This window comes from Bufo gargarizans, chromosome 10, assembly GCF_014858855.1.
Source record: "Bufo gargarizans isolate SCDJY-AF-19 chromosome 10, ASM1485885v1, whole genome shotgun sequence".
In the NCBI taxonomy this organism is placed as follows: domain Eukaryota; kingdom Metazoa; phylum Chordata; class Amphibia; order Anura; family Bufonidae; genus Bufo; species Bufo gargarizans.
Window position 1 is genome coordinate 109956729 of NC_058089.1, and position 26690 is coordinate 109983418.

The 26690-nt window shown below is 45.1% G+C and overlaps 1 protein-coding gene across 2 annotated transcripts; it reads left to right on the top strand.

Annotated features, from left to right (window-relative positions):
• The first annotated feature begins 709 nt into the window (after positions 1-709).
• On the top strand, positions 710-26690 carry BEAN1 (brain expressed associated with NEDD4 1). Of its 2 annotated transcripts, XM_044270559.1 has the most exons (6): positions 710-992; positions 3019-3089; positions 5238-5364; positions 16533-16739; positions 16954-17080; positions 25104-26690. In XM_044270559.1, the coding sequence occupies exons 3-6, from the start codon at positions 5340-5342 to the stop codon at positions 25420-25422; spliced, it is 678 nt and encodes a 225-aa protein (XP_044126494.1). In that variant the 5' UTR covers positions 710-992; positions 3019-3089; positions 5238-5339; the 3' UTR covers positions 25423-26690. The 2 variants fall into 2 exon arrangements, with proteins under 2 accessions (XP_044126494.1, XP_044126493.1); XM_044270558.1 differs by lacking the exon at positions 3019-3089.

The window sequence follows — 26690 nt, forward strand, 5'->3', positions numbered from 1 at the left end:
TTTTATAAGTCAGTCTTTAACAGTAGGGCTGGAGGGAAGGGGTTAGGTTAAGAATTTGGTATTGGGGGGGAAAGGGGGGGGGGGTCTGTTTCAATTGTTAAAAAGAAGACATGCCCCTTGCCACAAAGCACTGAGGGAAGAGGAGGCCCAAGCTGAACTCTTGCACCAGGGCCCATGAGCCTTTAGGTACACACCTAGATAGATAGATGATAGATAGATAGATAGATAGATAATAGATAGATGATAGATAGATAGATAGATAGATAGATAGATAGATAGATAGTAGATAGATAGATAGATAATAGACATGTATGAGAGAGAGAGAGAGAGAGAGAGAGAGATAGATAATAGATAGATAGATAGATAGATAGATAGATGATAGATAGATAGATAATAGATAGATAGATAGATAGATAGATAGATAATATATTCCGTCTCCCTTTTGAACACGCCCATCATATATATATATCTATGTATTTCGGCTAACGCACCAGATATCCACTTTCCTCCATATTACATCCTTTCTCTGCAGTTTTGGAGGGGAGAACCAGGTGCCGGATCTCATGGATAATACATGCTGCCTCCTCTTTCATCTCCAGACTTCCTATTGATTTCACATGTAAGCTGTGTTTTACGGGGAGCGGCGGCAGATCCTTTGTCACGTCGCCCCCTCCTTCTGCCTTAATCATTCCCCGCAGACGCTCCACACATCCAGCCTCAGTCTATGTGCTCCGTACACTCTGCCCCCCACACATCACAGACATGATAGGTTTGCTGTGATCCAGTATCCAGGAGGGTAGTGTCCATATTGAATTTCCGGTGGGGTGGGGGGGGGGGAGGAATTAGTCTCGTACATTTCCACAGAGGAGAACAGGGAACACCTTCTTCACATCTGCTATTCTCATTTACTTCTATGGCAAATGCTGCTCCTTCCTTCTACAGCCTTGGACTGATCTTCATGGGGACAAGAAATCCTCTGCTCTTCACGGCTGGTAAGCAAGATGCTGGTTTTGCATAGAGATTATATATTGCAGGCCTTAAAGGGGTTCTGCAGTTTTTTTAAACTGATGATCTATCCCCTGCATAGACCATCAGCATCTGATCGTCGGGGGTCCGACACCCGGGACCTCCGCCTATCAGCTGTTTGAGAAGGCAGCGGCGCTCCAGCAGCGGCGCGTCCTTCTCACTGTTTACCGCGGGCCCAGTGATGTCATGACTAGTATCACTGGCCTGGGCGGGGCTAAGCTCCATTCAAGTGAACAAAGCTTAGCCCCGCCCAGGCCATTGATACTAGTCGTGACATCACTGGGCCTGCGGTAAACAGCGAGAAGGCCGCGGCGCTACTGCCAGCGCCGCTGCCTTCTCAAACAGCTGATCGGCAGGGGTCCCGGCTGTCGGACCCCCGCCGATCGATGCAGATGATCTATCCAGGGGATAGATCATCAGTTTAAAAAATACTGCAGAACCCCTTTAAGATTTCAGGATTTGGTCAGTTAACTCTTATAAGGCCTTTGTATCTAGCGACACCCTCTTTTGTAGAGGCAGAGATGGCTGTAGACATATATAAACCATATATACAATGAAATGCATGTATACGACCTTTATATCAGAGTACTGGATGACCTAGATCAGGGATCAGCAACCTTCAGCACTCCAGCTGTGGTAAAACTACAACTCCCAGCATGCACACTTGCTTGGCTGTCCAATTGAAGGGTGGGGGGGGGGGAGTCTGGTTTTATACAAATAAAGCTCAAGATTTTTATAATGTCTTGCAACTTTTTAACATATTTGAAATTTTAATTCCTGTCAATTTTCAAGATCTCTGCTTGCTGATAGTGAATTGGAATATTTTTTTCATTATATCCAAAGGCTCTTGCTCCCCAAACACTGCATATTTACGCTCCAAGTACCTGTTTTTCATGTCAGCACTTTCCTTCCCCTGTTCTAAAGTTCATCGCATCCTGACATGTTTACAAGCAAAACTTCCTGTTTTCATCAGCTTCCTGCTGGCTTATCTAACCAATCCCAGCATGCTTTGCTCTATAATGTTTCCCAGGGCTTGATCCCGAATCACTGCATATTTATGCCCCAGGTCCTTGTTTTTCATGTCAGCACTTTCCTTCCCATGTTCTGAGCATCATAACCTACTGGCAGAAAGTTTACTTGGCTAACTTCCTGTTTTCATCAGCTTCCTGCTGGCTTTTCTAACCAATCCCAGCATGCTTTGCAATGTGTAGTAGAGCATAACACGGCACTTACCCGGGAGTAATAATCTTCTTGCTTTATTGCTTTCTGCAGGTTACATAAACATGGACATCTTGGCGACGGCCGTTTCGTGCCTACCTGCACGGACCCAACGCCCCCAACTTGATATATTGTACATATGGATTCCTTATATCATAAATCTTGTCATCTTCAAATTCCGCCAGGAACAGGTTAGCGAAAGTGGGCCCCCATCGCAGTCCCTGCCCTCTGGTAGAACCATGACCCCCCAAACTGAATAGCATTATGTTCCAACACAAATAGCAGCAATTCCTGAATATATTTGCTAAATCCCAGATCTGTACCAGATTCCAGCAATCGATAGTAGGGATGTAAGCGAACAGGCTCCCGACATCACTGCTGGCTCATTGGTATCCCTCCTGCCAGTGGAAAGACAGTGAGGTATCCAAAATCTGTGACGTATCCGGCAAATAGGAAACCACTCCCTCCAATAGAGGTCCTTATAACCAATCCACGTGCCTGGAGATAAGCTCGGTCACCGAACCTCTCCCCGACACTATTGGGCGACCTGGGGGGCAGTCCCTATTTTTGTAAATTTTAGGGATCATATACAAATATAGTTTTTGTGGAAAATCATAAAATAATTTAGGAGCAAATTGTTTAGAAAAAAACGGACACTCTACTCCCTGTCTCAACTTGGTACGCAGTAAGTTTTGGTGGAGTAAAGTTGGATCTTTACTTAGGGTCTCATACACTTACAAGTCTCCTAATTGCCTCCTTGCCTCTGTTTTATAGGCTGACCCTGGACCAGAGGACGATATTTCCCCCTTTAAACGGCTGGATTCACCACTACCTCTTTAAGACAGGTTAACCATTTCAATGCCTTTTTCCCCACCTTGATTTAGATTAGAGCCCGCCATTGGATATATTTGGGCCCGTATATCTTCCATAACCATTTTATTAAAAATATCAAGCGAGGAGACAAGGGGGGATTCACCGTAGATTTTCTACCACTAAAAAAGATATTTCCTTATCCTCCATATTTGCAACGTGTTCAGCAGGTATATCCATCGATTCACATAACAATAAGAGTACTTTCACAATAGCGTTGTTCGGATCCGGCGAAAAACGTATGCAAACGGAAATATGTTTTTACCATATCCGTCTTATCCGGAGTAACGGATCCGGTATTTAAAGATCAAAAGCAAAAATAGCTCCTCCTATGTCCTGGCGCATGCACAGACTGGAAAACCGGATCCGGCGATGCGGCAATTTCTGGAACACTTGGTACCGGATCCGGCATTAATACATCTCCATGGAAATTAATGCCGGTATTGTTCCTGGATTTTGTCTGGAAAAAATACCGCAGCATGCTGCGGTATTTTGTCCGGTCAAGTACCGTACAAGAGACGGAACGAAAGACATCCTGATCCATACTGAACGGATTGCTTTCCATTCAGAATGCATTAGGACAAAACTTTTTTTCCGGTATTGAGACCCTTTGGCGGATTTCATTACCGAAAAAGAATAACGCTAGTGTGAAAGTGCCCTAACCTGTCCTCATGTGAGAAGTGTGTGATCATACTAAACCCTAGCGGGCCGATTTTTACCTTAATTTCCCCGACTGGTCTTGTTTCCAGGGTTTCTTGATTTTTATTACCATATATTTAAATAAATTCATTTTTCTTACAGCCTTAAATAAACAAATTCATTATTTACACAGTAAGGGCTCATTTAGACGGTCGTATGCTGTCCGCAAAAATGCGGATCCGTTTTATTGCAGACAGTTCAGCATGTCCGCAAAAAAACGGATTGCATTCCCTTTTTTGCTGATCCATAGACTTTAATAGGGCCATGTCCTGATTTTCACTGACAAGTATAGGACATGTGTCATTTTTTTGCTGAGCCGTGGAATGGAAGAAAAGGTCCCCCTAGAAATGAATGAGACAACATCTAATCCGCCAAAAAACAGATCCACATTTTTGCGGACAGCATACAGCCGTCTGACTGAGCCCTAATTCAGACCTTTTGATAGTAAAGACACACAATCATCTGACAATTCTACGTCCGTCCAATTAATTATCATAACGTCTTGTCCATCTTGGAGTTTTTTACCTGTAAGACTAGTTGTGTAGTCTATGCTATTATATGCACATGCGCTTTATACTATGTAGGGAAAACAATCAGGGCGATGCAGGTTCGCTTTGGCGAGCATGTACGCTCACTTAGAACTAAGGTGGGAGCAACGAGATTGATCGACTACATGTGCGAGCAACAAGGAGGCGATATTGGCCAAATTCTGTGGTTCTGTGGTTTATTCCGCCTACAACAGGTAACAAAAGGAGGAGATAGCGAGAAAATGCTATTGCAAAAAGAGGCCGAAATTATCATAAAAACCGGGGCGTTGGGCCCTCTAGGGTTAACCGACAGGAATGACCTTAGTGTGTAGGCCTTAGAATGACCTTAGTAGGCACGAAACGGCCGTCGCCTAGATGTCCATGTTTATGTAACCTGCAGAAAGCAGTAAAGCAAGAAGATTTTTACTCCCGGGTGAGTGCCGTGTTGTGCTCTACTTCACATTGTATATGGATTCTTTAAGACACAAAGCTCCACTAAGGAGTATGTGGGATTAGAGATCCTTGTCACCTCGGAGTGACAAGATCACAAGTTCCGCATAATGTGTGTGCACCCCTCTGACGGTAAGTGTTCAATTTCCATGCAGCGCCCCCACAGAGGAAAAGGAGTATTACATGGTGCCCATTGAAGTCCATTCACTGTCCTTGTAATGCACAGCTGTCCTGGGTCATCCAAGGTGAGGGATGTTCTTTGTAGCCTCTCTTTCCACTGGCTAATAATTGAGGGCCTTGAATGGGAGAATCCCCCCCCCCCCCTTTCCCTATTGACCCAGAATTTTCTAAAAGAGTATTTGAAGATGGAGTTTCTTAATCTTCTTTATCATTGCATGATGACATGACTTGCTCTGATGTCTCATCTTATATTTGCTTTTTTCCCAGCTCTCCCCAGCAGCAGAGAAAACCAACCAGACAGAACTGAGGAGGCTAATATCACTGAGCTGCCGACCTCAAGTCAACTCACCGCTCTTCCAGACAGGTTACATGTCAATCAAGGTGACATGCACAAGTAAGTGCTCCGATTCTAGACATACCTAGAGTGATGGTCATGTAGGTAGCATAACCTAGGCACAAGTGTCCTGGAGGTGGTCCTTTCATCTTCAGTGTCCTGGGGGTGGTCCTTTCAGCTTCAGTGTCCTGGGGGTGGTCCTTTCAGCTTCAGTGTCCTGGGGGTGGTCCTTTCAGCTTCAGTGTCCTGGGGGTGGTCCTTTCAGCTTCAGTGTCCTGGAGGTGGCCCTTTCATCTTCAGTGTCCTGGAGGTGGCCCTTTCATCTTCAGTGTCCTGGAGGTGGTCCTTTTATCTTCAGTGTCCTGGAAGTGGTCCTTTTATCTTCAGTGTCCTGGAGGCGGCCCTTTTATCTTCAGTGTCCTGGAGGCGGTCCTTTTATCTTCAGTGTCCTGGAGGCGGTACTTTCATCTTCAGTGTCCTGGAGGCGGTCCTTTTATCTTCAGTGTCCTGGAGGCGGTACTTTCATCTTCAGTGTCCTGGACTCATTGAATGCTCCCTGACCCTCCCCTCTGCTCTGAGTGACAGGTCTAGTGGCCTCCTGATTGGACACTAGAGCCGTCACTCAGCATGATGACTAGAATATGCCATTGGATGCCCAGGCTGCAGAGAGAACTTCACTCCCTTCATCAGTTTTTTTGGCATGTATCCATGTATTAGGGCATACAACCTGAGATACATGCCCAGTAGAGGACCATGATGTAGGATATACTTAACGCCTTAAGGACTCAGCCCTATTTCACCTTAGGGACTTGGCCATTTTTTGCAAATCTGACCAGTGTCACTTTAAGTGCTGATAACGTTAAAACGCTTTGACTTATCCAGGCCATTCTGAGATTGTTCTTTTCGTCACATATTGTACTTCATGACAGTGGTAAAATGAAGTAAAAAAAAACAAAACATTTTTATTTATAAAAAAATACAAAATTTACCAAAAATTTTAAAAAAAATTGCAAATTTCCAAGTTTCAATTTCTCTACTTTTATAATACATAGTAATACCTCCAAAATTAGTTATTACTTTACATTCCCCATATGTCTACTTCATGTTTGGATCATTTTGGGAATGATATTTTATTTTTTGGGGATGTTACAAGGCTTAGAAGTTTAGAAGCAAATCTTGAAATTTTTCTTGAAATCTTGAAAAATTGTTTATTTAGCACAGTTTTTATTTTTAATTTTTACGGTGTTCATCTAAGGGGTTAGGTGATGTGATATTTTTATTGAGCCGGTCGATACGGACGCAGCGATACCTAATATGTATATTTTTTTAATGTAAGTTTTACACAATAATATCATTTTTGAAACAAAAAAAAATAATCATGTTTTAGTGTCTCCATATTCAGAGAGCCATCGTTTTTTCAGTTTTTGGGCGATTATCTTAGGTAGGGTCTCATTTTTTGCAGGATGAGATGACGGTTTGATTGGCACTATTTTGGGGTGCATATGACTTTTTTTATCACTTGCTATTATACTTTTTGTGATGCAAGGTGACAAAAAATGGTTTATTTAGTACAGTTTTTATTTTTATTTTTTTACGGTGTTTATCTGAGGGGTTAGGTCATGTGATATTTTTATAGAGTCGGTTGATACGGACCCGGCTATACCTAATATGTATACTTTATTTTTCCCTATTTTTTAGCAATTTTTTTTTACTTTATTTGGGGAAAATGACGTTTTTGTTTATTTTTACTTAAAATTTTTTTAACTTTTTTTAATTTTTGGGGGGGAAAACTTTTTTTTAACTTTATTTGTACTTTATTTTTTGTCCCACTTTGTGACTTTAACTTTTGGGGGTCTAATCCCTTTTACAATGCATTCCAATACTTCTGTATTGAAATGCATTTGCTGTATGAGTAATACTGTCACAGGCTCGTCACCGGAAGGCAGCGCGATGCCTTCCTTAGACATCGTGCTGCCTTCCATGCCATCGGGTCCCCCCTACAGCCGCATGGGGACCCGATGGCACCGCCGCCCGCTGGATAAGGTAAAAGCCGCAAACCGCAGGTCCGAATTGACCTGCGGTTTGCGGCAATCACCGACACCGAACCCTCGCCCCCCCCCCCCCCCCCCCGGCGTTTCGACAGGATGCTCGCTGAATGATTTCAGCGGACATCCTGTTACGATTAACCCCCGCCGCACAGCAATCGCGATTTAAAGTCCTTAAGGGGTTGAAGAGGTTGTCCGGTCCCAAAATAAATAAAAAATTATGTGCTCCTAACACCCCTCACCATCCATACATAAGCCCCCAATACCCGTTTTTCATGCCCGAGCTTTCCTTCCCCCCTGGAAGACATCACATTATCCTGGCAGATCTGTTTAGTTTCTCCCCTTCTTTTGTTGAATACATAACTTTATTGATACACAAGCCTGGCTGCACTGCACAGAGATGAGTCACAGGCTGGCCACGCCCCCACACTGCTCCGCCTGCAGCAGCCACACCCACTACAACTCCTGTGTCCATGTTACTACACCCAGACAGGAATCTACTTCTCACCCAGTGTCCACAGGCTCTGCCCTCATGTGTATCTAATCCTATCCTGTGTGATACAGCCTGCTGAGCTGTGTATCTAAACTCATCACTGACCGTCCACAGGCTCTGTCCTCACCATCTCCAGAGTGTAATAAACAGCTGGAATCAGCAAGCGCATCTAAACACATCTGTATCTAATCCTAACATCTATGTGTGCCTGATACAGAGCCTGCTGAAGTGTGTATCTAATCCCATCTTCTATGATACAGCCAGCTGAACCCTTATGCACACGACCGTATCCATTTTGCGATCCACAATTTTTGCAGTCCCATTGAGTTCTATGGATTTGAGGTCCTCATTTTGAAGACCAGAATAGGACATGCTCTGACGTCCATGTGCTTTCCACATCCGTCTGTCAGTTCTGCGAAAGATAGAACATGTCCTATTCTGGTCCTCATAATGCAGATCTAAAACCCGTAGAACTCAATGGGGACTGCAAAAAATGTGAATCGCACACAAACAGTAACCATATTTAGTGGATCGGCGACTTGCAGACCGCAAAACAGATACGGTTCTGTGCACGAGCCCTAACACTTATACTCAGCGCCCATAAGAAATGACATCCACAGTGCCCCCATAACAGTGACGTCCACAGTGCCCCCATAACAGTGACGTCCACAGTGCCCCCATAACAGTGACGTCCACAGTGCCCCCATAACAGTGACGTCCACAGTGCCCCCATAACAGTGAGGTCCACAGTGCCCCCATAACAGTGACATCCACAGTGCCCCCATAACAGTGACATCCACAGCGCCCCTATAACAGTGACGTCCACAGTGCCCCCATAACAGTGATGTCCACAGTGCCCCCATAACAGTGACGTCCACAGTTCCCCCATAACAGTGACATCCACAGTGCCCCCATAACAGTGACGTCCACAGTGCGTCCATAACAGTGACATCCACAGTGCGTCCATAACAGTGACATCCACAGTGCTCCCATAACAGTGACATCCACAGCGCCCCCATAACAGTGACGTCCACAGTGCGTCCATAACAGTGACATCCACAGCGCCCCCATAACAGTGACGTCCACAGTGCGTCCATAACAGTGACATCCACAGTGCCCCCATAACAGTGACAACCACAGCGCCCCCATAACAGTGACATCTACAGCGCCCCCATAACAGTGACATCCACAGTGCATCCATAACAGTGACGTCCACAGTGCGTCCATAACAGTGACATCCACAGTGCCCCCATAACAGTGACATCCACAGAGCCCCCATAACAGTGACATCCACAGTGCCCCCATAACAGTTATGTCCACAGTGCCCCCATAACAGTGACATCCACAGTGCCCCCATAACAGTGACGTCCACAGTGCGTCCATAACAGTGACATCCACAGTGCCCCCATAACAGTGACATCCACAGTGCGTCCATAACAGTGACATCCACAGTGCCCCCATAACAGTGACATCCATAGTGCCCCCATAACAGTGACGTCCACAATGCCCCCATAACAGTGACGTCCACAGTGCCCCCATAATAGTGACGTCCACAGTGCCCTCATAACAGTGACATCCACAGTGCCCCCATAACAGTGACATCCACAGTGCCCCCATAACAGTGACATCCACAGTGCCCCCATAACAGTGACATCCACAGTGCCCCCATAACAGTGACGTCCACAGTGCCCCCATAAGGGTCCATTCACACGTCCATGAATGTGTCCGCACCCGTTCCGCAAATTGTGGAATGGGTGCGGACCCATTCATTCTCTATGGGGCAGGAATGGATGCGGACAGCACACAGTGTGCTGTCCGCATCCGCATTTCCAGAGCGCGCCCCCGATCTTCCGGTCCACAGCCCGGAAAATTGCGGACAAGAATAGGCAGTTCTATGGGGGTGTCGGCCGGGTGTATTGCGGATCCGCAAAACACTACGGATGTGTGAATGGACCCTAACAGTGACGTCCACAATACCCCATAACAGTGACGTCCACAATGCCCCCCTAACAGTGACATCCACAGTGACCCAATAACAGTGCGATCCAGTGCCCCTAGTGCCATCCAATGCCCCTATTTCTCAGCCAGTGCCTCTAGTACCATCCAGTACCCTCACTATGCCATGCAGTGCCCCTGTTTGCCATCAATTGCCCCCTTGTGCCATCCAGTACCCCCATTGTGCCATACATTGCCCCATTGTGCCATCTAGTGCCCCCTTGCTTGCCCTCCAGTGCCCCTGTTTGCCATGCATTGCCCCCTTGTGCCATCCAGTGTCCCCATTCATTGCCGACTTGTGCCATCCAATGCAATGATTGTGCCATGCAGTGCCCCGTTTGCCATCCAGTTCCCCCATTGTGCCATCCATTGCCCCATTGTGCCATCCAGTGCCTCCTTGTTTGCCATCCAGTGCCCCTGTTTGCCATGCATTGCCTCCTTGTGCCATCCAGTGTCCCCATTGTGCCATTCATTGCCCCCTTGTGCCATCCATTGCCCCCTTGTGCCATGCAGTGCCCCCTTGTTTGTCATGCATTGCCCCCTTGTGCCATCTATTGCCCCACTTGTGCCATCCATTGCATCCATGTGTCATCCACTGTGCCCCAGTGACATCCAGTGCCCCCATGTGCCATCCTCATTTCCCCAAAGTGCCATCCACAGTTCCATTTCCCCCCCCCCCCATGTGCCAGTCAGTGCCCCCAGTGAGACCCACAGCATAGCAATCAGCCACTGTACACTGCAGAGAGCGGCCGGCAATCCCGCGCATGCGCACTAGCATTCAGCATAGTGCGCTTATGTGGTGAGCGAAGACGGCCGCCCGGCGCTTTCTTCAGCAGGAGGCGGTGACGTCACTCGTGATCCGTCTCCTGCTCAAGAAAGGAAGAGAAGACAGGAAGACAAGAAGACGGACTTCGGCCGGAAGCAAAGAAAAGCCATCTGGAGGGACCACGTGACCGGGAGGCAGATCTCAAGAACGGCTGCACTGTGGAAGGTAAGTATGTGATCAATAATCTTTCCTCCACAGGTTAGCTTTTAATACCCCAAAAAAGGTTAAGCCCGGAGAACCCCTTTTAGTCCCGCTCTTTCCTACAGCTCTGGACGTCATTGGCACATGCGCAGTAGGGATCTGCAGTGCTTAGACAACCAAAGCAGAAGCTCCGTGCATGCGCCAATCCTGCGCACAGACGCTAGATTACAGGACCAGACCCTGTCAATCAATGGGAAAAGAGGAGTGACAGGAGGAGCAGGGCGTTGAAAGTCTGGTGCTCAGTGGGGCTCCGGCTGCCCCTCAGTGCTCCCATAAGCTCATTTACATAGAAATAAAAATGAGTTTTTATTTAGCAAGGTGTCCACTTACCTCCAGGCTACAGCCTTATCATAATAAGGTGTTTTTTCTGTACTTACAAAGCTAACGCTATTACTGGTTTCATTATAATCATATACTGTGCCTGCAAATAAAGCAATAATATGTATATTAGGTTTCTAAGCATAGAAATCCACTCTGCTCATTATGGTAAGGCTATAGTATGTGGTATATATGATATGTACATGCTAGCACACATGTCTAGGACACAGCTCTGCTCTCAGCATGCTGATATTTAGCCCTGTCAATCAAGGGGAGTGTGCAGAGCACAAGGGGTGTTACAAAAGCAGTGCTCCAAGGACTCATCCCAGGCCCCCTGGTGCTCCAAGTTGCTAATTTGTATAGGAATAAAAAAGCAAATACCTCTGCAGCTTTTTAGCATACAGACAAAAAAAGGTATTGTATGAATCAGCCTGATCAACCCCTACCTGGGAGTATGTCTCTTTAGCTGTATGAACAGGCTGGTCCATACCGGGGGATCTAAGAGCAGGGGACCCTCCCTAGGATGTGTATATGCCCCAATGTGAGGCCAGACTGGAAAATTTGCATTATGAGTACAAGTTTTTCTGTTCTTTATAATCACTCCCTAATTATGTCAAGGGGAACGAGAAGTGAGCGAGAAAAATTGGTCACAGAGAAGAATACCCATTACTAGGAAAAGACGAGCACACAATAAGCAAGATAGATTCTCCTCCATCTCGACCCGCACAGCCCCCTCCTTCATCCCCTTGAATCAGCATTGGTTTCATGCTAAAACTTGTTTTGGAGCTTAATGTGATAATTCCCAGGGTGCAGAAGACAGCAAAAGACAGCAGATGCCAACTCATCCCTCTGAGTATTTCTAGCAAGAAAAGCTTTTTTTTCCCGTAATTAGTAGGGTAATTTTATAATGGAATTAATTAATGGCGGCGCTTAGCAGCTGGCATGAAAAAATTACAAGTGTAAGGATTTGCGTTATCTATGACTCGTAATGTCCAAATGGGCTTATAAAATGAGAAGAAATTGCCGTACAAGAAAAATAATTGCAGAGACATCCCAGTCAAAGGGGCAAGTCGCTGTGAAGAAAGACCAAAAAGACTTCTCGGTGACAACATGAATGTCTCAAACACCGGGATGACCCTTGGTCCCAAAAATTGTTGCTCTCTGCAACTTTTTAAAGGGTTTGTGCCAAGTTTTTAAGTTATAAATAAGTAGCTAATCATTCTGGGTCTGACCACTGGGGCACCCACCAATACTGAGAACGTGGGTCCCGTTCCCCCGTTCTAATGGAACAGCGGGTCAAGCAAGCGCTCTGCACCTCTATTCATTCTCTGTGACCCAGTGATAGCCAAGCTGCTGTACTTGGTTAGCTCCGGGGCTCCCATAAGGAAGGAATAGAGAGGCTGTGCACATGCACGACCTGCCACTCCATCATAACAGGAAAATTTACCCCCGTTCTCAGGATCAGCGAAGGTCCCAGTATGTTCAGCTAGTTATCCCCAATACTGTGACTAGGGGATAACTTACTACAACATAACTTGGTACAACGGCTTTAAGCCTTATTCCCAGGACATTCACAGGTCCAGGATGCTGAGATGTTTAACTTTCGAGAACTGTTGACCTTATTTTTTCCCAAAATAAGGACAATCTGGTTTGTGTGAGGGTCTTCTGACTGCTCCTTCTGCCATGGCTGATATCATGGTAAATAATCATGGTGGATTCAGGGTCAGACTAGGGTTCCTTGGGCATATCAGAGGAAATTATTTTTGAGGTCCGACCCTAAATCATCAATAAAGTTCAATAGGTTTGGAATCAAATAGGCCATAGTGGCAAGTGAATGGCTTCAAAGGCAACTCCAAATGGTTTATTTTCTCCTGGTTCAAAGCCAGGCCCAGAGGATCCTCTGGTATTCTGGTGGGCCAGTCCAACCGTGGGTGGATTTCTGTATGTCCAAAACTTTTTTTTTGTTGTTGTGGGGAGATGAGCTGATGGAGTTTGGCCATGGTTTGAAAAAGGGGCCTGCTCAGGTTTACTGAATATTATTTATTGGGATTCTCATGCCCAACGTTACAGGAGCATAAGGAGTTAAAGGGGTTTTCCAGGATTGTTAAATTAAAGCTATAAAGATAGGCTATCAATATGAGATCAGTGGGGGGTCCAACTCTCAGCACCCCCGCCGATCAACTGTTTGAGGAAGCTGCGGCACTCACCACAGAGCTCCTATGAGCGCCATGGCCTCTTCGCACCTCACCACCAAGCACAGCGTTATCCATTTGATGTGCTTGGTATCACAGCTCAGCCCCATTCACTTCGATGGGACTGAGCTGCACCTAGGCCATGTGACCAATGAACGTGATATCACCTGGGCGAGGAAGAGGCCTAAGCGCTCCAGGAGTGCTACAACCTCCTTGAACAGCTGATCCTGAGGATAGTCCATCAATATGAAAATCCAGGAAAACCTCTTCAACCGAATGGCAGTGGTAACCAGTACCAGAAGTACCAGTTAATTTTGAGGGTCCTCCTCACGTCTATACTCACCACTACCGAGCACACATGTTTATGAGGTCTGGACAGGTAGCTCTTGCAAAAAAAAGACATATCCATCAAGTTCAGCCTTTCACACAGGGCTATGGAGTCATCAAACTTCTGCCACATGCTGCCCTGGTGCAGACATCAGTCTCCCATGGTAGATTTTGCATTGAGGTCCAGGAGCTGCAAGTTACAGCTCTGTATTGGGGACCTAATTGCTATAGGTGGGACATTAAAAAATGTTCTGTGCTCATATCTATCAACACAAAACCCCTTAAAAAGGGATTTATTATTAATTAGTAGATATCTTGACCTTGTTGTTGCATCAGCAGCTTTACCACTTTTGGTTCCACCAGACTTGATTTCAGGAAGCTGATTTAGAAGTTGGGCTTCCTCTCTCGTGATCATCTCCAGCTTGAGGCCCCTCTTTAAACATCACTATCTTCAGGAATGAATAGTTTCAGATAATAACGAGGAAAGGGGTTATCACCGTGCTGGAAGGAGCAATTAAAAATATCAACCTCTGGTCAAAACTGAACTCTCAAGGTTCCTTCTAATCTCGATGTACCTGTCACTCAAATATTTGATGGACACATTTCTAAATCAGGAACCATCAGGAATCTTTCTATCATGCCTGAAGACTCTGCTCTGTCTGAAAGGAAAGCCAAAAAGACGTGTATAACAGAATCGTAGAAAGTAGAGACTTAGAAAGGATTATTGAAAATGTGTCCAGGAAGATGAGGAATAAAATATACAGGTTTCCACATTCGTTTCTGGAGGGGTTTTGGGTCTGTGTAGGGATACAAATTTGTAGGTATTGTCAAGGGAACATTTGGCATTTCTGGGGAACCATGCAAAGTTATGTCTGGTGGCCCTAGTCACACCACAAAGCTCTGCTCCATCACACTGCTTAGCCCCACTCTCAGCTTAGCAGTACAGCCTGGGCGCTTCTGATACAACTCTACTGCTGGTAAGGGATTGTCTCCTACATTGGGCCCCTTTGCAGCTGAACTGGCTACACAGATGGTACGTCTAACCCTGGTTTATTTATTTATTTATTTATTTTTTTTCCGCCAACTGCTTGCGGCCAGCAGGGGGCCCCTGATCTCTACAGTACCAAGCATTAGCTTGGTTGGCATGGTGGTACATCCACCTCTGGGTATTGTAGGTGTGACGGGGTTTGCCAGGACTGTAATATCTGATCTGTTGAGGTTAAATTCCCCACACCCCCACCAGCTGAATGAAGAGCGGCTCGTCCCCTTCATGGTTTACGTTGCACAGGGCTGTACAGATGGTGATTGTTGTGCCTGATCCTACAACTCACTTCTCTTTCATGTACAGCATTGTGCCTGGTGAAGACTGAATGGGACACACCACTCACTAGAGTGTCATGGCCAGGGGGTTGCACAGTTTCACCTCCTTCACATGCCTGCACAAAGCATGCAGGACGTTGTAGTGTTGAACCACCTGGAAAGCCATACATTGGGATCACTGTCGCCATCAGACAAGGACCTGGTGGAGTTCTATTAATATGTAGGACATATTATTTGCCATAGGTTTCATACACCAGGGAGTTATCTTTATTCTAAGTTCAGGACCTAAGGATCTTGCAGCCAAGGGGGTACACTCGTCTGTAGGTGGTACTTGCACATGTATTGCATTTAATTGGCAGCATAGTGTATGATCATAGCTTTGGGGGTAAATAGCTCAGGGGCTTTGTCCTTTTTCCTTTGGCCTTTCTCCTTATCACAGCTCAGGCGGCGTATCCTTTCTACTGCAGCTCTCTCCCTGACAAAGCTCAGGAGGCATGTCCATTCTGCTGCAGCTCTCTCCCTGTCCAAGCTCAGGAGGCGTGTCCATTCTGCTGCAGCTCTCTCCCTGTCAAAGCTCAGGAGGCGTGTCCATTCTGCTGCAGCTCTCTCCCTGTCAAAGCTCAGGAAGCGTGTCCATTCTGCTGCAGCTCTCTCCCTGTCAAAGCTCAGGAGGCGTGTCCATTCTGCTGCAGCTCTCTCCCTATCACAGCTCAGGAGGCGTGTCCATTCTGCTGCAGCTCTCTCCCTGTCAAAGCTCAGGAGGCGTGTCCTTTCAACTGCAGCTCTCTCCCTGTCAAAGCTCAGGAGGCGTATCCATTCTGCTTCAGCTCTCTTCCCAAAACTGTCAGTGCTCCTAAGAGTAGATAGAGCAGGTGGCAGTTGAAGGATGGAACTGAGCATGTGAGGCCAACTCAGTGTTGTTACTGAGGTGGACAGAGATATAAGAAAGAGAACAAACAGCAGGTGGCGCTATACAGAAACATTTTATTGACTAGCTCAATGGTTATACAACATTTTTAATTACATGCAATGACAAAGGTATTCAGATCAAGGTGCTGGTTTGAAAGATGTAAAATGTTTTTTGTGGGACAATCCCTTTTAGAGTCGTTTACAATAATCACCCAAATGAACAGTTGTTCATCACTGTCCCATGTAAACAAGTCCAGCGATCAAAGAGCAAACAATCAAATACACGTTTGTCGTTGATCCCATCTTGATCATCGTTTGTCGTGATCTCCTCATGTAAACAGATGTTCTGCTGACCACAATGCAAACTGAATGGGAAGGAACTATGGTTTGAAGGATTATTTGTCCCAACATAGCACATAAGACATCTAGCACTTGCACTTGGGTGCACTTTGTAAGCGGTAATCCCGGAGACAGTATTTTGACCTACATATATACCTGGAGACCTGACCAACACCTCTGAGGCTTCAGGACATCCCTCTGGTTAGGACAAAAGGGGCTGGTTGCTCAATATAAACTTCAACCACCTTCATCTTTCCCTACAGAAATCCACCTAAACCACAGTAACCCTCTTCCGGAGTATTTTGGTTACATCCGAAGCAGCCATGACCCAGCTCTTCTAGTCTCCCCACTGGTTGTGGCTGGGATTGTAATTGGACTGGTTCTTTTTCTTTCCTGTGTTACCATCATCATTGGAAGCCTAAGGAAGGATGGAGGAGACAGAAACTGGCGTCTTGAGAATCCAAGTTATGGTAAGCTAAAACATATACATTTTATAAAGTGTATTGTGGAGGTATACAGTATGTAAGGATTACCTGATATCTCACCTAACTGATAATGGGCAGGTCATCGGTCATCGGTTGGCATTGCGCCTCCACAAGGTGACATAGCTACTGTTTAGTTTGATGTCTCAGACTGGGCCAAGTGGACATCTATAGTCACTACTTCTTATGCCATGTTTTACAGATGGGATCTCCTATGCAACATCTTCCTTCGGAGACTTGAGGTCTGTTTGTACAGAGGACATGTCTCCAGCCTTAGAGCATGGCTCATACCTAGAGCTTAGCACTTCCTATCCAGATTATCCACCATGGTAAGGAAAAGTAGTCTCCTTAAATAAACCATCAAATATCATTTGCCAAGAGCATTATCAAGAACCATATCAGCAGCCCCTCTAATAATCCTGAGCAAGTCCAACCTGCACAGCTATTAATGATGGCAATTATGTATTTAATATCTGTCATTAATTCTATGGGTAGACCATCGTATGATATGGACAACCTCTGGAATACAAATCCATATCAAATAAGGTGCCACATCTGGTAGATGGATGTTCTCCAGCCACCCTCTAGCAGGAGCTTTCAAAGCTACGGACACCTTTGCACTGCTTTTTACTTATTGCACATTTGCCTCTTGAATGCAAAATTAAACAACTTTGTAAAGGATCTTCATCCAAAATGTTCCACCAGTTTACTTCTACATTCTCCTCCTGCAAATCGCCTTGTGCATGCTTTCTTCCTTGTCTACAGACCATGTGAGCTGGCCTCCATGGATCCTTTCCTCCTTTTCACCCACATCTGCAGTGCGCACACTCCTCCCCCTCCCTCCTGCTATCTCTAAGGCCTCTTTCACACGGGCGCCACGTTTTGACTCAGGATGCGTCCCGGGTGCATCGCGGCAAACCAGTGCGAGTAGGTACTCAATTGTAGTCAGTTTTGACTGCGATTGCGTTCCGATGTTCAGTTTTTATCGTGCAGGTGCTATGCGTTTTGCACGGGCGTGATAAAAAAACTGAATGTGGTACCCAGACCCGAACTTCTTCACTGAAGTTCAGGTTTGGGTTCAAGGTTGTGTAGATGTAATTATTTTCCCTTATAACATGGGTATAAGGGAAAATAATAGCATTCTTAATACAGAATGCTTAGTAAAATAGGGCTGGAGGGGTTAAAAAATAATAATAATAATAATAATTTAACTCATCTTATTCCACTTGTTTGCGCTGCCCGGCTTCTCTTCTTTCTTCAGGACCTGGGTAAAGGACCTTTGATGACATCACTGCGCTCATCACATGGTCCATCACATGATCCATCACCATGGTAAAGGATCATGTGACGGACCATGTGATGAGCGCAGTGACGTCACCACAGGTCCTTTTTCTTTAAAGAAGAAGAAAGAACAGAAGCCGGGCTGCGCAAACAAGTGGATTAAGGTGAGTTAAATTATAAAAAAAAATTTTTTTTTTAACCCCTCCAGCCCTATTTTAATAAGCATTCTGTATTAAGAATGCTATTATTTTGCCTTATAACCATGTTATAAGGGAATATAATAATGATCGTCTCCTAGCAACCTTGCGTGAAAATCGCACCGCATCCGCACTTGCTTGCGGATGCTTGCGATTTTCACGCAGCCCCATTCACTTCTATGGGGCCTGCTTTACGTGAAAAACGCACAATATAGAGCTTGCTGCGATTTTCATGCAATGCACAAGTGATGCGTGAAAATCACCGCTCATGTGCACAGCCCAATAGAAATTAATGGGTCCGGATTTAGTGCGGGTGCAATGCGTTCACCTCAAGCATTGCACCCGTGTGGAAATCTCGCCCGTGTGAAAGAGGCCTAAGACTTTCACCGAGCTGCTGGTGTTTCTGAATCTCTGGCTGTAGACAGGGAGGAAGACACACACAAGGCAGTTTACACGAGGAAAATCTCATAGGTTTTGTACAAGAGTAATGAGAAAGCAGAGTACCCACTTCTCAGCATCAGCAACTGTCAGCAGTGAGAGGAGCTCATAGAATAGGACTGCAGTATAGGAATGAAGCTGTGCTGATACATAAGAGCTAATGAAGACAGCAGCACCCTGGACACACTGACCCTACATCCAGCATGTTTTACAGCGAGGGCACCCAACATGGGAACTAGGAGCAAGGTACAAACTGGATCTGAAAATGAAATTGAAAGAAGGAATCAAGATTGCAGACTAAAAATCTAGGGCCAGCTTTTCACTTAAGGTAACGACTAACATAAAAAGTTGTGCCATTTTTTTTTCTTGTCAAAGGTGTCCCTAGCCTTTAAGGTGCTATAGTGGATTTATGACCATAATGTCTTAGTGGGGCCAGTTGCAGCCATAGAGTTTAAAGGATGTCATATGTCTTAGCATTGTTACTGCATTCAGACTCCCTTGCCATGCCAGTAATATAAATTGCATTCGGTAGATGGGGGAGCACCAACAGTCTCAGGCTAAAGTTTCTGGGGCCAACCGGAGGAAATTATTCTTGAGGCCCAACCCCTGTATCCTTAATAAAGTTTAATGGATATTGAATCACAGAAATAGACCCTAGTGGCAAGTGATTGGCTCCAAAGACAGCAAAATGTTTTTTTTTCCCCTAGATCTTTAGGGCCTATTATGGTATCAGAGCCTGGGCCCACCAGAGGATCCTCTGATTCTCTAAGTACATTCACTGACAAAAAAAAAAAAATCAGGCACCAAAAAGGAGTTGATGGAATGGAAAGAAATTTTCTGTGTATGAATGTAAAGGTGATCAATGTAAGTGAATACAATATTAGAGCGAAAGGATACTACAATTGTATTGAAAGGGCACCTCTAGCCTGGATACAAGATGAGATACGACCTCTAGCCTGGATACAAGATGAGATACGACCTCTAGCCTGGATACAAGATGAGATCCGGCCTCTAGCCTGGATACAAGAAAAGATACGGCCTCTAGCCTGGATACAAGAAAAGATACGGCCTCTAGCCTGGATACAAGATGGGATAGGACCTCTAGCCTGGATACAAGATGAGATACGACCTCTAGCCTGGATGCAAGATGAGATCCGGCCTCTAGCCTGGATACAAGATGAGATATGGCCTCTAGCCTGGATACAAGATGAGATACGGCCTCTATCCTGGCTACAAGATGAGATATGGCCTCTAGCCTGGATACAAGAGGAGATACGGCCTCTAGCCTGGATACAAGAGGAGATACGGCCTCTAACTTGGATACAAGATGAGACACAGCCTCTATTCTGGACACAAGAAGAGATATGGCCTCTAGCCTGGATACAAGAAAAGATACGGCCTCTAGCCTGGATACAAGATGGGATAGGACCTCTAGCCTGGATACAAGAGGAGATATGGCCTGTAGCTTGGATACAAAATAAGATACGGCCTCTAGCCTGGATAAAAAATGAGATATGGCCTCTAGCCTGGATACAAGAGGAGATATGGCCTCTATCCTGGATACAAGATGAGATATGGCCTCTAGACTGGATACAAGAGGAGATACGGCCTCTAGCCTGTATACAAGATGAGATACGGCCTCTAGCATGCATAAAACATAAGATATGGCCTCTAGACTGGATACAAGAGGAGATACGGCCTCTAGCCTGGATACAAGAGGAGATACGGCCTCTAGCATGCATAAAACATAAGATATGGCCTCTAGCCTGGATACAAGATGAGATCCGGCCTCTAGCCTGGGTAAAAGATGAGATATGGCCTCTAGCTTGGATACAAGATGAGATACGGCTGCTAGCCTGGATACAAGATGAGATACGACATCTAGCCTGGAAACAAGAGGAGATACGGCCTCTAGCCTAGATAATAGATGAGATATGGCCTCTAGCCTGGATACAAGATGGGATACGACCTCTAGCTTGGATAGAAGAAAGGATACGGCCTGTAGCCTGGGTACAAGATGAGATCAGGTCTCTAGCCTGGATAGAAGATGGGATACGACCTCTAGCCTGGATACAAAATGAGATACGGCCTCTAGCCTGGATAAAAGATGAGATATGGCCTCTAGCCTGGATAAAAGATGAGATACGGCCTATAGCCTGGATACAAGATGAGATATGGCCTATAGCCTGTATACAAGATTAGATACGGCGACTAGCTTGGATACAAGATGAGATACAGTTGGACATGGAGGCATACAGGTTCTGTATGATATCCTTCGTCAAATTCTCTCACAGATGTTGCAGCTGGGCCTGTAGTTCCCGCACACTTGTAGGTTGGTGAAGCTTGCAACCCAGCTGGTCCCATAAAATCTTGATTGGCGATAAATCTGGCGACCGAGCAGCCAGGAAGTGTAATCTGGAGGACACATTCCTGGAAAACCCCTGCTATGTGAGCGAGCATTATCCTGTACGATTTTTTTTCATCGTTCAATGAGTCGGAGAAGGAGCTTATAAGTAAATTACAGCTGACAGGCAGGATAAATGGACATCATGCTAATACGTCCTATTAAGAGAATGAATGAAATCCCGGTGTGGTTGGTATTCCGCTTTATTTAATGTGAAATGGACAGGGGAAGATGAGACGCTCAGACACGATAGTTCTTGTTGACCTTCACGGTGAATTTAGCTTCAGTTAGGAGGTCACAGGATTTATTATAGGAGGGAGTTTGACGGTTGAGTACAGCCAGTTACATTAACCTAATGATAGGGTGAATGGAAAAATGGTAGGTACAATGACCTTAATAGAGATAATCATCTCCGCAGTGAAGCCTTCAAAGTAGAAGAGGAACAGGTACAAAGGATGGAACTGTGATCAATGGCTCAGTAACTTAGGGACCCCTGTCAGATGGAGGTCCATTCACAGCGTCCGGTTGAGGAAGATAACAGGGATTCCTACTGATAAGTTTTGTCCCTCAGCTTGAACATCTGACCTCATTGATGTCACTAGGATTGAACTGGGGTTCTTTGGGCCCACCAGAGAAAATTATTCCTGGGGCCCAACCCCCATATCATCAATAAAGTCTAATAAGTATTGATTCAAAGAAATAGACCCAAGTGGTAATTTATTGTCTCCAATGGCAGCTCCAAATGTTTTTTTTTCTCTGGACCTTTGGAGCCCACTATGGTATCAGAACCTGGTTCTACGTGAGGAACCTCTGGTAATCTGCTGGGCCAGTCCAAGGCTGGATGTCACTGGTGACATCACCGGTCTTGGTCCAGGCCTCAAAGAACATAGGAGTCAGATGGTTAGCAGCTTTATATATAGACATACAGTAGTCATTGGGCCTCCCAGGATGGGCCACTTTCTCATGTGATGACTGAACTTAACCCCTATCGCCAAAAGAGGTCCCTGCTCCCCGTTTTAATTGAGTGGCAGATGGAGAATGTGTGCTGCCGCTCCATTAATTCTCTATGCATTCTTGCCAACATTTTTGTTAGTAAATTTGGGCCATTAAAGCCTGGGGAAGCCTAAATTTGGTAGGTCTATAAAAGACAGTCCCTTGAGACCATTAGTTATAGCTGAGTACAGAGCGATGACCAAAGTGATTGATCACCTCCTCCTCATTCTTCATGCACAGTTGGATTCTTGCCTCATTGTTGGTTGCATTTCCAGCATTAGGTCTCTTGTATTTGTATATGACCATGTTGTATGGATCTATAATATGGCGCCTATAGCCTACTGTAGGCCGCAATTGTTCTTACACCAGCAGTCCATGCACGCCTCCGCCCTGCCGGCATAGACGCCACACTTCACACCTCCATCTCCCTGCTGTGTTCCACTCTTTTGCTGCCGGCGCTCCCGGACACTAGCATCCTGCTTGGTTCTGCAGGCTTTGCCTACGTATGTCTGATGAGGTCTTCTAGGCTCTTGGCTTCTTAAAGGGCCAGAACACTGGTATAGAGGGCAGCCTCCCCAAGACAAGGGTGACTAAGCTTAGGTATCTAGTTCCTAGTCTACCAGCAAAAGTACTGTGTAATTTGTTACTCTGACCTTGTACTGAACCCCTTCCCTGACTGACTATTCTGAATCTCCGGTGCCTGCCCTGACCTGACCATGCATGTTCTCCATTCTGACTAATTGTTGCCTGCCCAAACCTTGGATCTGTTTTACGGATTTGCTCATACTTTGCCTGCCCTGACTTCGGCCTGTTTCCTGATTGTGAGTATTGCCTTAACCTTTGGTGCTTCGCACTGGTGTCTCTGACCTCTGTGGGTCAGCTGCCAACTACCCCAGGACTACTCCAGGAGGTAGCGGCCTGGTTGGCTCCCTTCAGCGAAGTCCAGATTCCCGTATAAAGGTTAAAGGTTGAATACTAGGGGATCGCCAGGATAATGCCCTTAGGTTTAGCCCAAAGTCAAACTGGTTAGTTGCATATACTGTAGAAGCCATAAGAAAATATCACTACTTGATATAGTACAGATATTGTGTCATAGCTGCTGTAAAGACTGTCCCTCCTGAGTCCCGTCAGCTGACAGCTCATGTGAAGCCTTATGGCTGATCTCCTAACGCTCATTTAAAGAGCTTGTCTAGGATTAGAAGAATATGGCCACTTTCTTCCAAAAAACAGTACTACTTCTGGCCACAGGTTTTGTGTGTTATTGCAGCTGTGCCCTATTGACTCTAATAGAGCCGAGCTGCAATACCAGATACAACGCATGGACAAGGGTGGTGCTGTTTTTGGAAGAAATCAGCCAAGTTTTTCTTATCCTGGACCTAAACCCTTTAAGCCATATTCTGAATAGTTTTATAAGCTTAGCTATAATGAGTGTTTATGAGGTCAGGAGATCAGAAATAAGGCTTCACAAAAAAGTCCAACTGAAAAAATTATTTTAGCCTCAAATGAGTAAAATACAATCATAAAAAATTGTCCCAAAGATGTCCATAGGTTTGGGGAGCTTTTGGGGACAATCTTATTTTATCTTTGGGGTTCTAGGACATGTTCATCCTTCCATTTTTCAGTAGAGGGAGGAGCTGCATTTCCTAAACCCATTAAGAACATCTCGCCATGTCATTGATGGAGACAGATGTGTTCTCCTTCCTGCCTCCGGCAGTCATGGTCCTCAGTTCATCAGTCTGACGTGAAGAGCTGTTTGTTCAGCAGACATTTACTCACTGAGAAACAGGCATCTTTATTAGTTTCGCAGAATCTGTGGAGCATCTGCCGACACAAAGTAATCAGCTCCCGTATTATCCTGCAGCATATTTCAGACACACAACATCCTAATTGCTTTTAGATGCCTGTCCTGGATAGCTTCAGCTCTGAATTTACTGTCCATCTGCTGGAGGCTGCAGACAGAGATCTGCAGCAGGATCATCAGCAGAAAGGCGAGGGCTGCATCTCTGCCATACAGAGGGCTCTAATATACCTTACGTATCAATTCTTCATGGTTTTAAACATCTCTGTCTTGGGCGTGTTATAATATAGGTATCCGACCTAAATCTCCCACTTCTCTCCCCATGTCAGATATTTATGGGACCTAATGTGATCTACTGTATGTTGACCCTTCTTTCAAATGATGAGGTGGAGAAAGACTGGAAAGATGGCCATGCATGGTCACACACCCCATTCACTTCTTTGGGGGTTACAGAAACAGCCGGGAATACTTATGGATGTGCCATAAATGTCTGAGATGGGAATACCCTTTTAAAACTTTATTTTGGCCACCTTCAGCCACCACGTTGAAAGTTGATTTATACAGCTTTACTGAACTTAGTTATAGCTTCTTAGTTATAACTTAGCTTCTTCTGCAGTGTCGCAAGCTCCACCTAGTGGTGGCTGCTGGCAGCCAGTATATAATTTAAAGGGTATCTTTAAATTATATACTGAAGTTTTGACCAGTGGGGGTCCAGGTGCTCTGACCCTCATCGATCACTACAACAAAGGGACAGAAGCCCTCAGCACTGTGACCCTTTCACCATGATAAGCTCTGCTTGAGGGATTCATAAGTAGACTATGAGCTTGTACACCACTCACTCCACTCTCCGAGTAGAGCTAAGCAGGGCTGATCAGAACCAAAGGGGCAAAGAGCACTTCTGCCCCTTGGTATTAGTGATCCATGGGGTCTCAACACGTGTACTCCCATTGGTCAAAACGTTTGACATGTCACTATGATCATTATACTTTAATTCTGGTGGCACATGGCTTAGTAGGCCCCTCACATGGCTAGGCGCCTGAAGGCAGTACCACCTGTACTTCCCTAATGGCAGCCTTGACAACAGTCTAGTTCAGATCATGCTCTACCTCCTGACAACCAAACGAGTTATCACTTTTCTTACTTGATCCACTTTTGCCTTTTCAAACTCTACTGAGTGGTCAATAAATCTGAAGAACCGTCCTAAGAACATCATGTTCCAATGTGTCAATCTTTTCCTCTAGCTATGAAGACTGTGTTGGGCCAGGAACCTCAGAAGTATACCTCCCAGAAGATGATCCTCCACCGTACTCCTTAGAAGACCCACATCTTAGACTGGCATTATCACTTGGTGAAGAGATGCCGCTGAGTTCACAAAGTAGCACAGAACATGCCCAGGTCTCCTTGCCCTTGTCTACCATTGACCTACAACCTTTTGTACCAGTCCAAACTATGGCCAAGAGAAGTCTTCACCTCCCTATAATACCAATGGACATACTTAAAGACGTCTCGTCTCCAGGCATCCTTGTGTCAGAAGGAAACGTGACCTGGCAATATGCTTAGTAGCGTTCTATCTTGTCTGTTCCATTGGGAGCAAGAAATTGTCTTAAGTATCAACTATATGTCAGTGTGACCTTGTGTTTGATTGGAGAAGTGCAATTAGTTTATATCTAGCAATAAGCAAGTGCAATAGTTTTATAAGGAAATGTTATTACACCTTAATGAGGGCTAATAAGAACCGTATCTGTCTCCTACTGCACCTACCACATATTCATTGCATACACCTATACAGGCAACATATATTCGTATATGGTCATCTTATAGTCATACACAGCCATCGTGTACACGTACAGTCCTCCTATACACCTACACAACCGTCATATACATACAAAAAATCATCCCATACAGTCATCATATACATATATAGTCATCCCATACACTCATACAGTCATCATATACTGTACATATATGGTCATCCTATACATATATAGTCATCCTATACACCTACACAACCATCATATACAGTACATACAAAAAATAATTCTATACAGTCATTCTAAACATATATAGTCATCCTATACACTCATACAGTTATCATATACTGTACATATATGGTCATCCTATATACATATATAGTCATCCTATACACCTACTCAACCATCATATACAGTACATACAAAAAATAATTCTATACAGTCATTCTAAACATATATAGTCATCCTATACACCCATACAGTCATCATATACTGTACATATACAGTCATCTGATGTCATATATCATATGCATAGTCATCCTATACACCTACACAGCCATCATATACATATATAGTCATCCAATACACTTAGACAACCCTCATGTACACATATAAAATCATCTTTCAGGAGCATAACTATGATTCACAGGGCCCCATAGCAAAATAAGATGGGGCCCCCACCAACTAGTGTAAGACAATTAAAACAGTGACATACGTAGAAATAATTAAAGGTATGTATAATAGCACCATATATAATAAAAAACACATTATAGCAAAAAGCCACCATATTGTTATTCCCTACAAAAAGGTACAATGTTCCTGCACCCGATAGGGCCCCCCAACCTCTGTCTCCCAAAGCAAGTGCTATGATTAATGTTGTTGTAGTTATGCCCATGTACTTACAGTCATTGTATACACCTACACAGCCACCTTATACACATACACAGTCATCATTGTAAGAAGGTAATCATCGTGGATGGAAGGTAAGTGTCACCGAGGTTCCTGGCCTCGGTGAAGTAAGAGCCGGTATTTTATGTGTCAGCAGCAGCTATTGCTAATTGACACCTAAAGATTTAG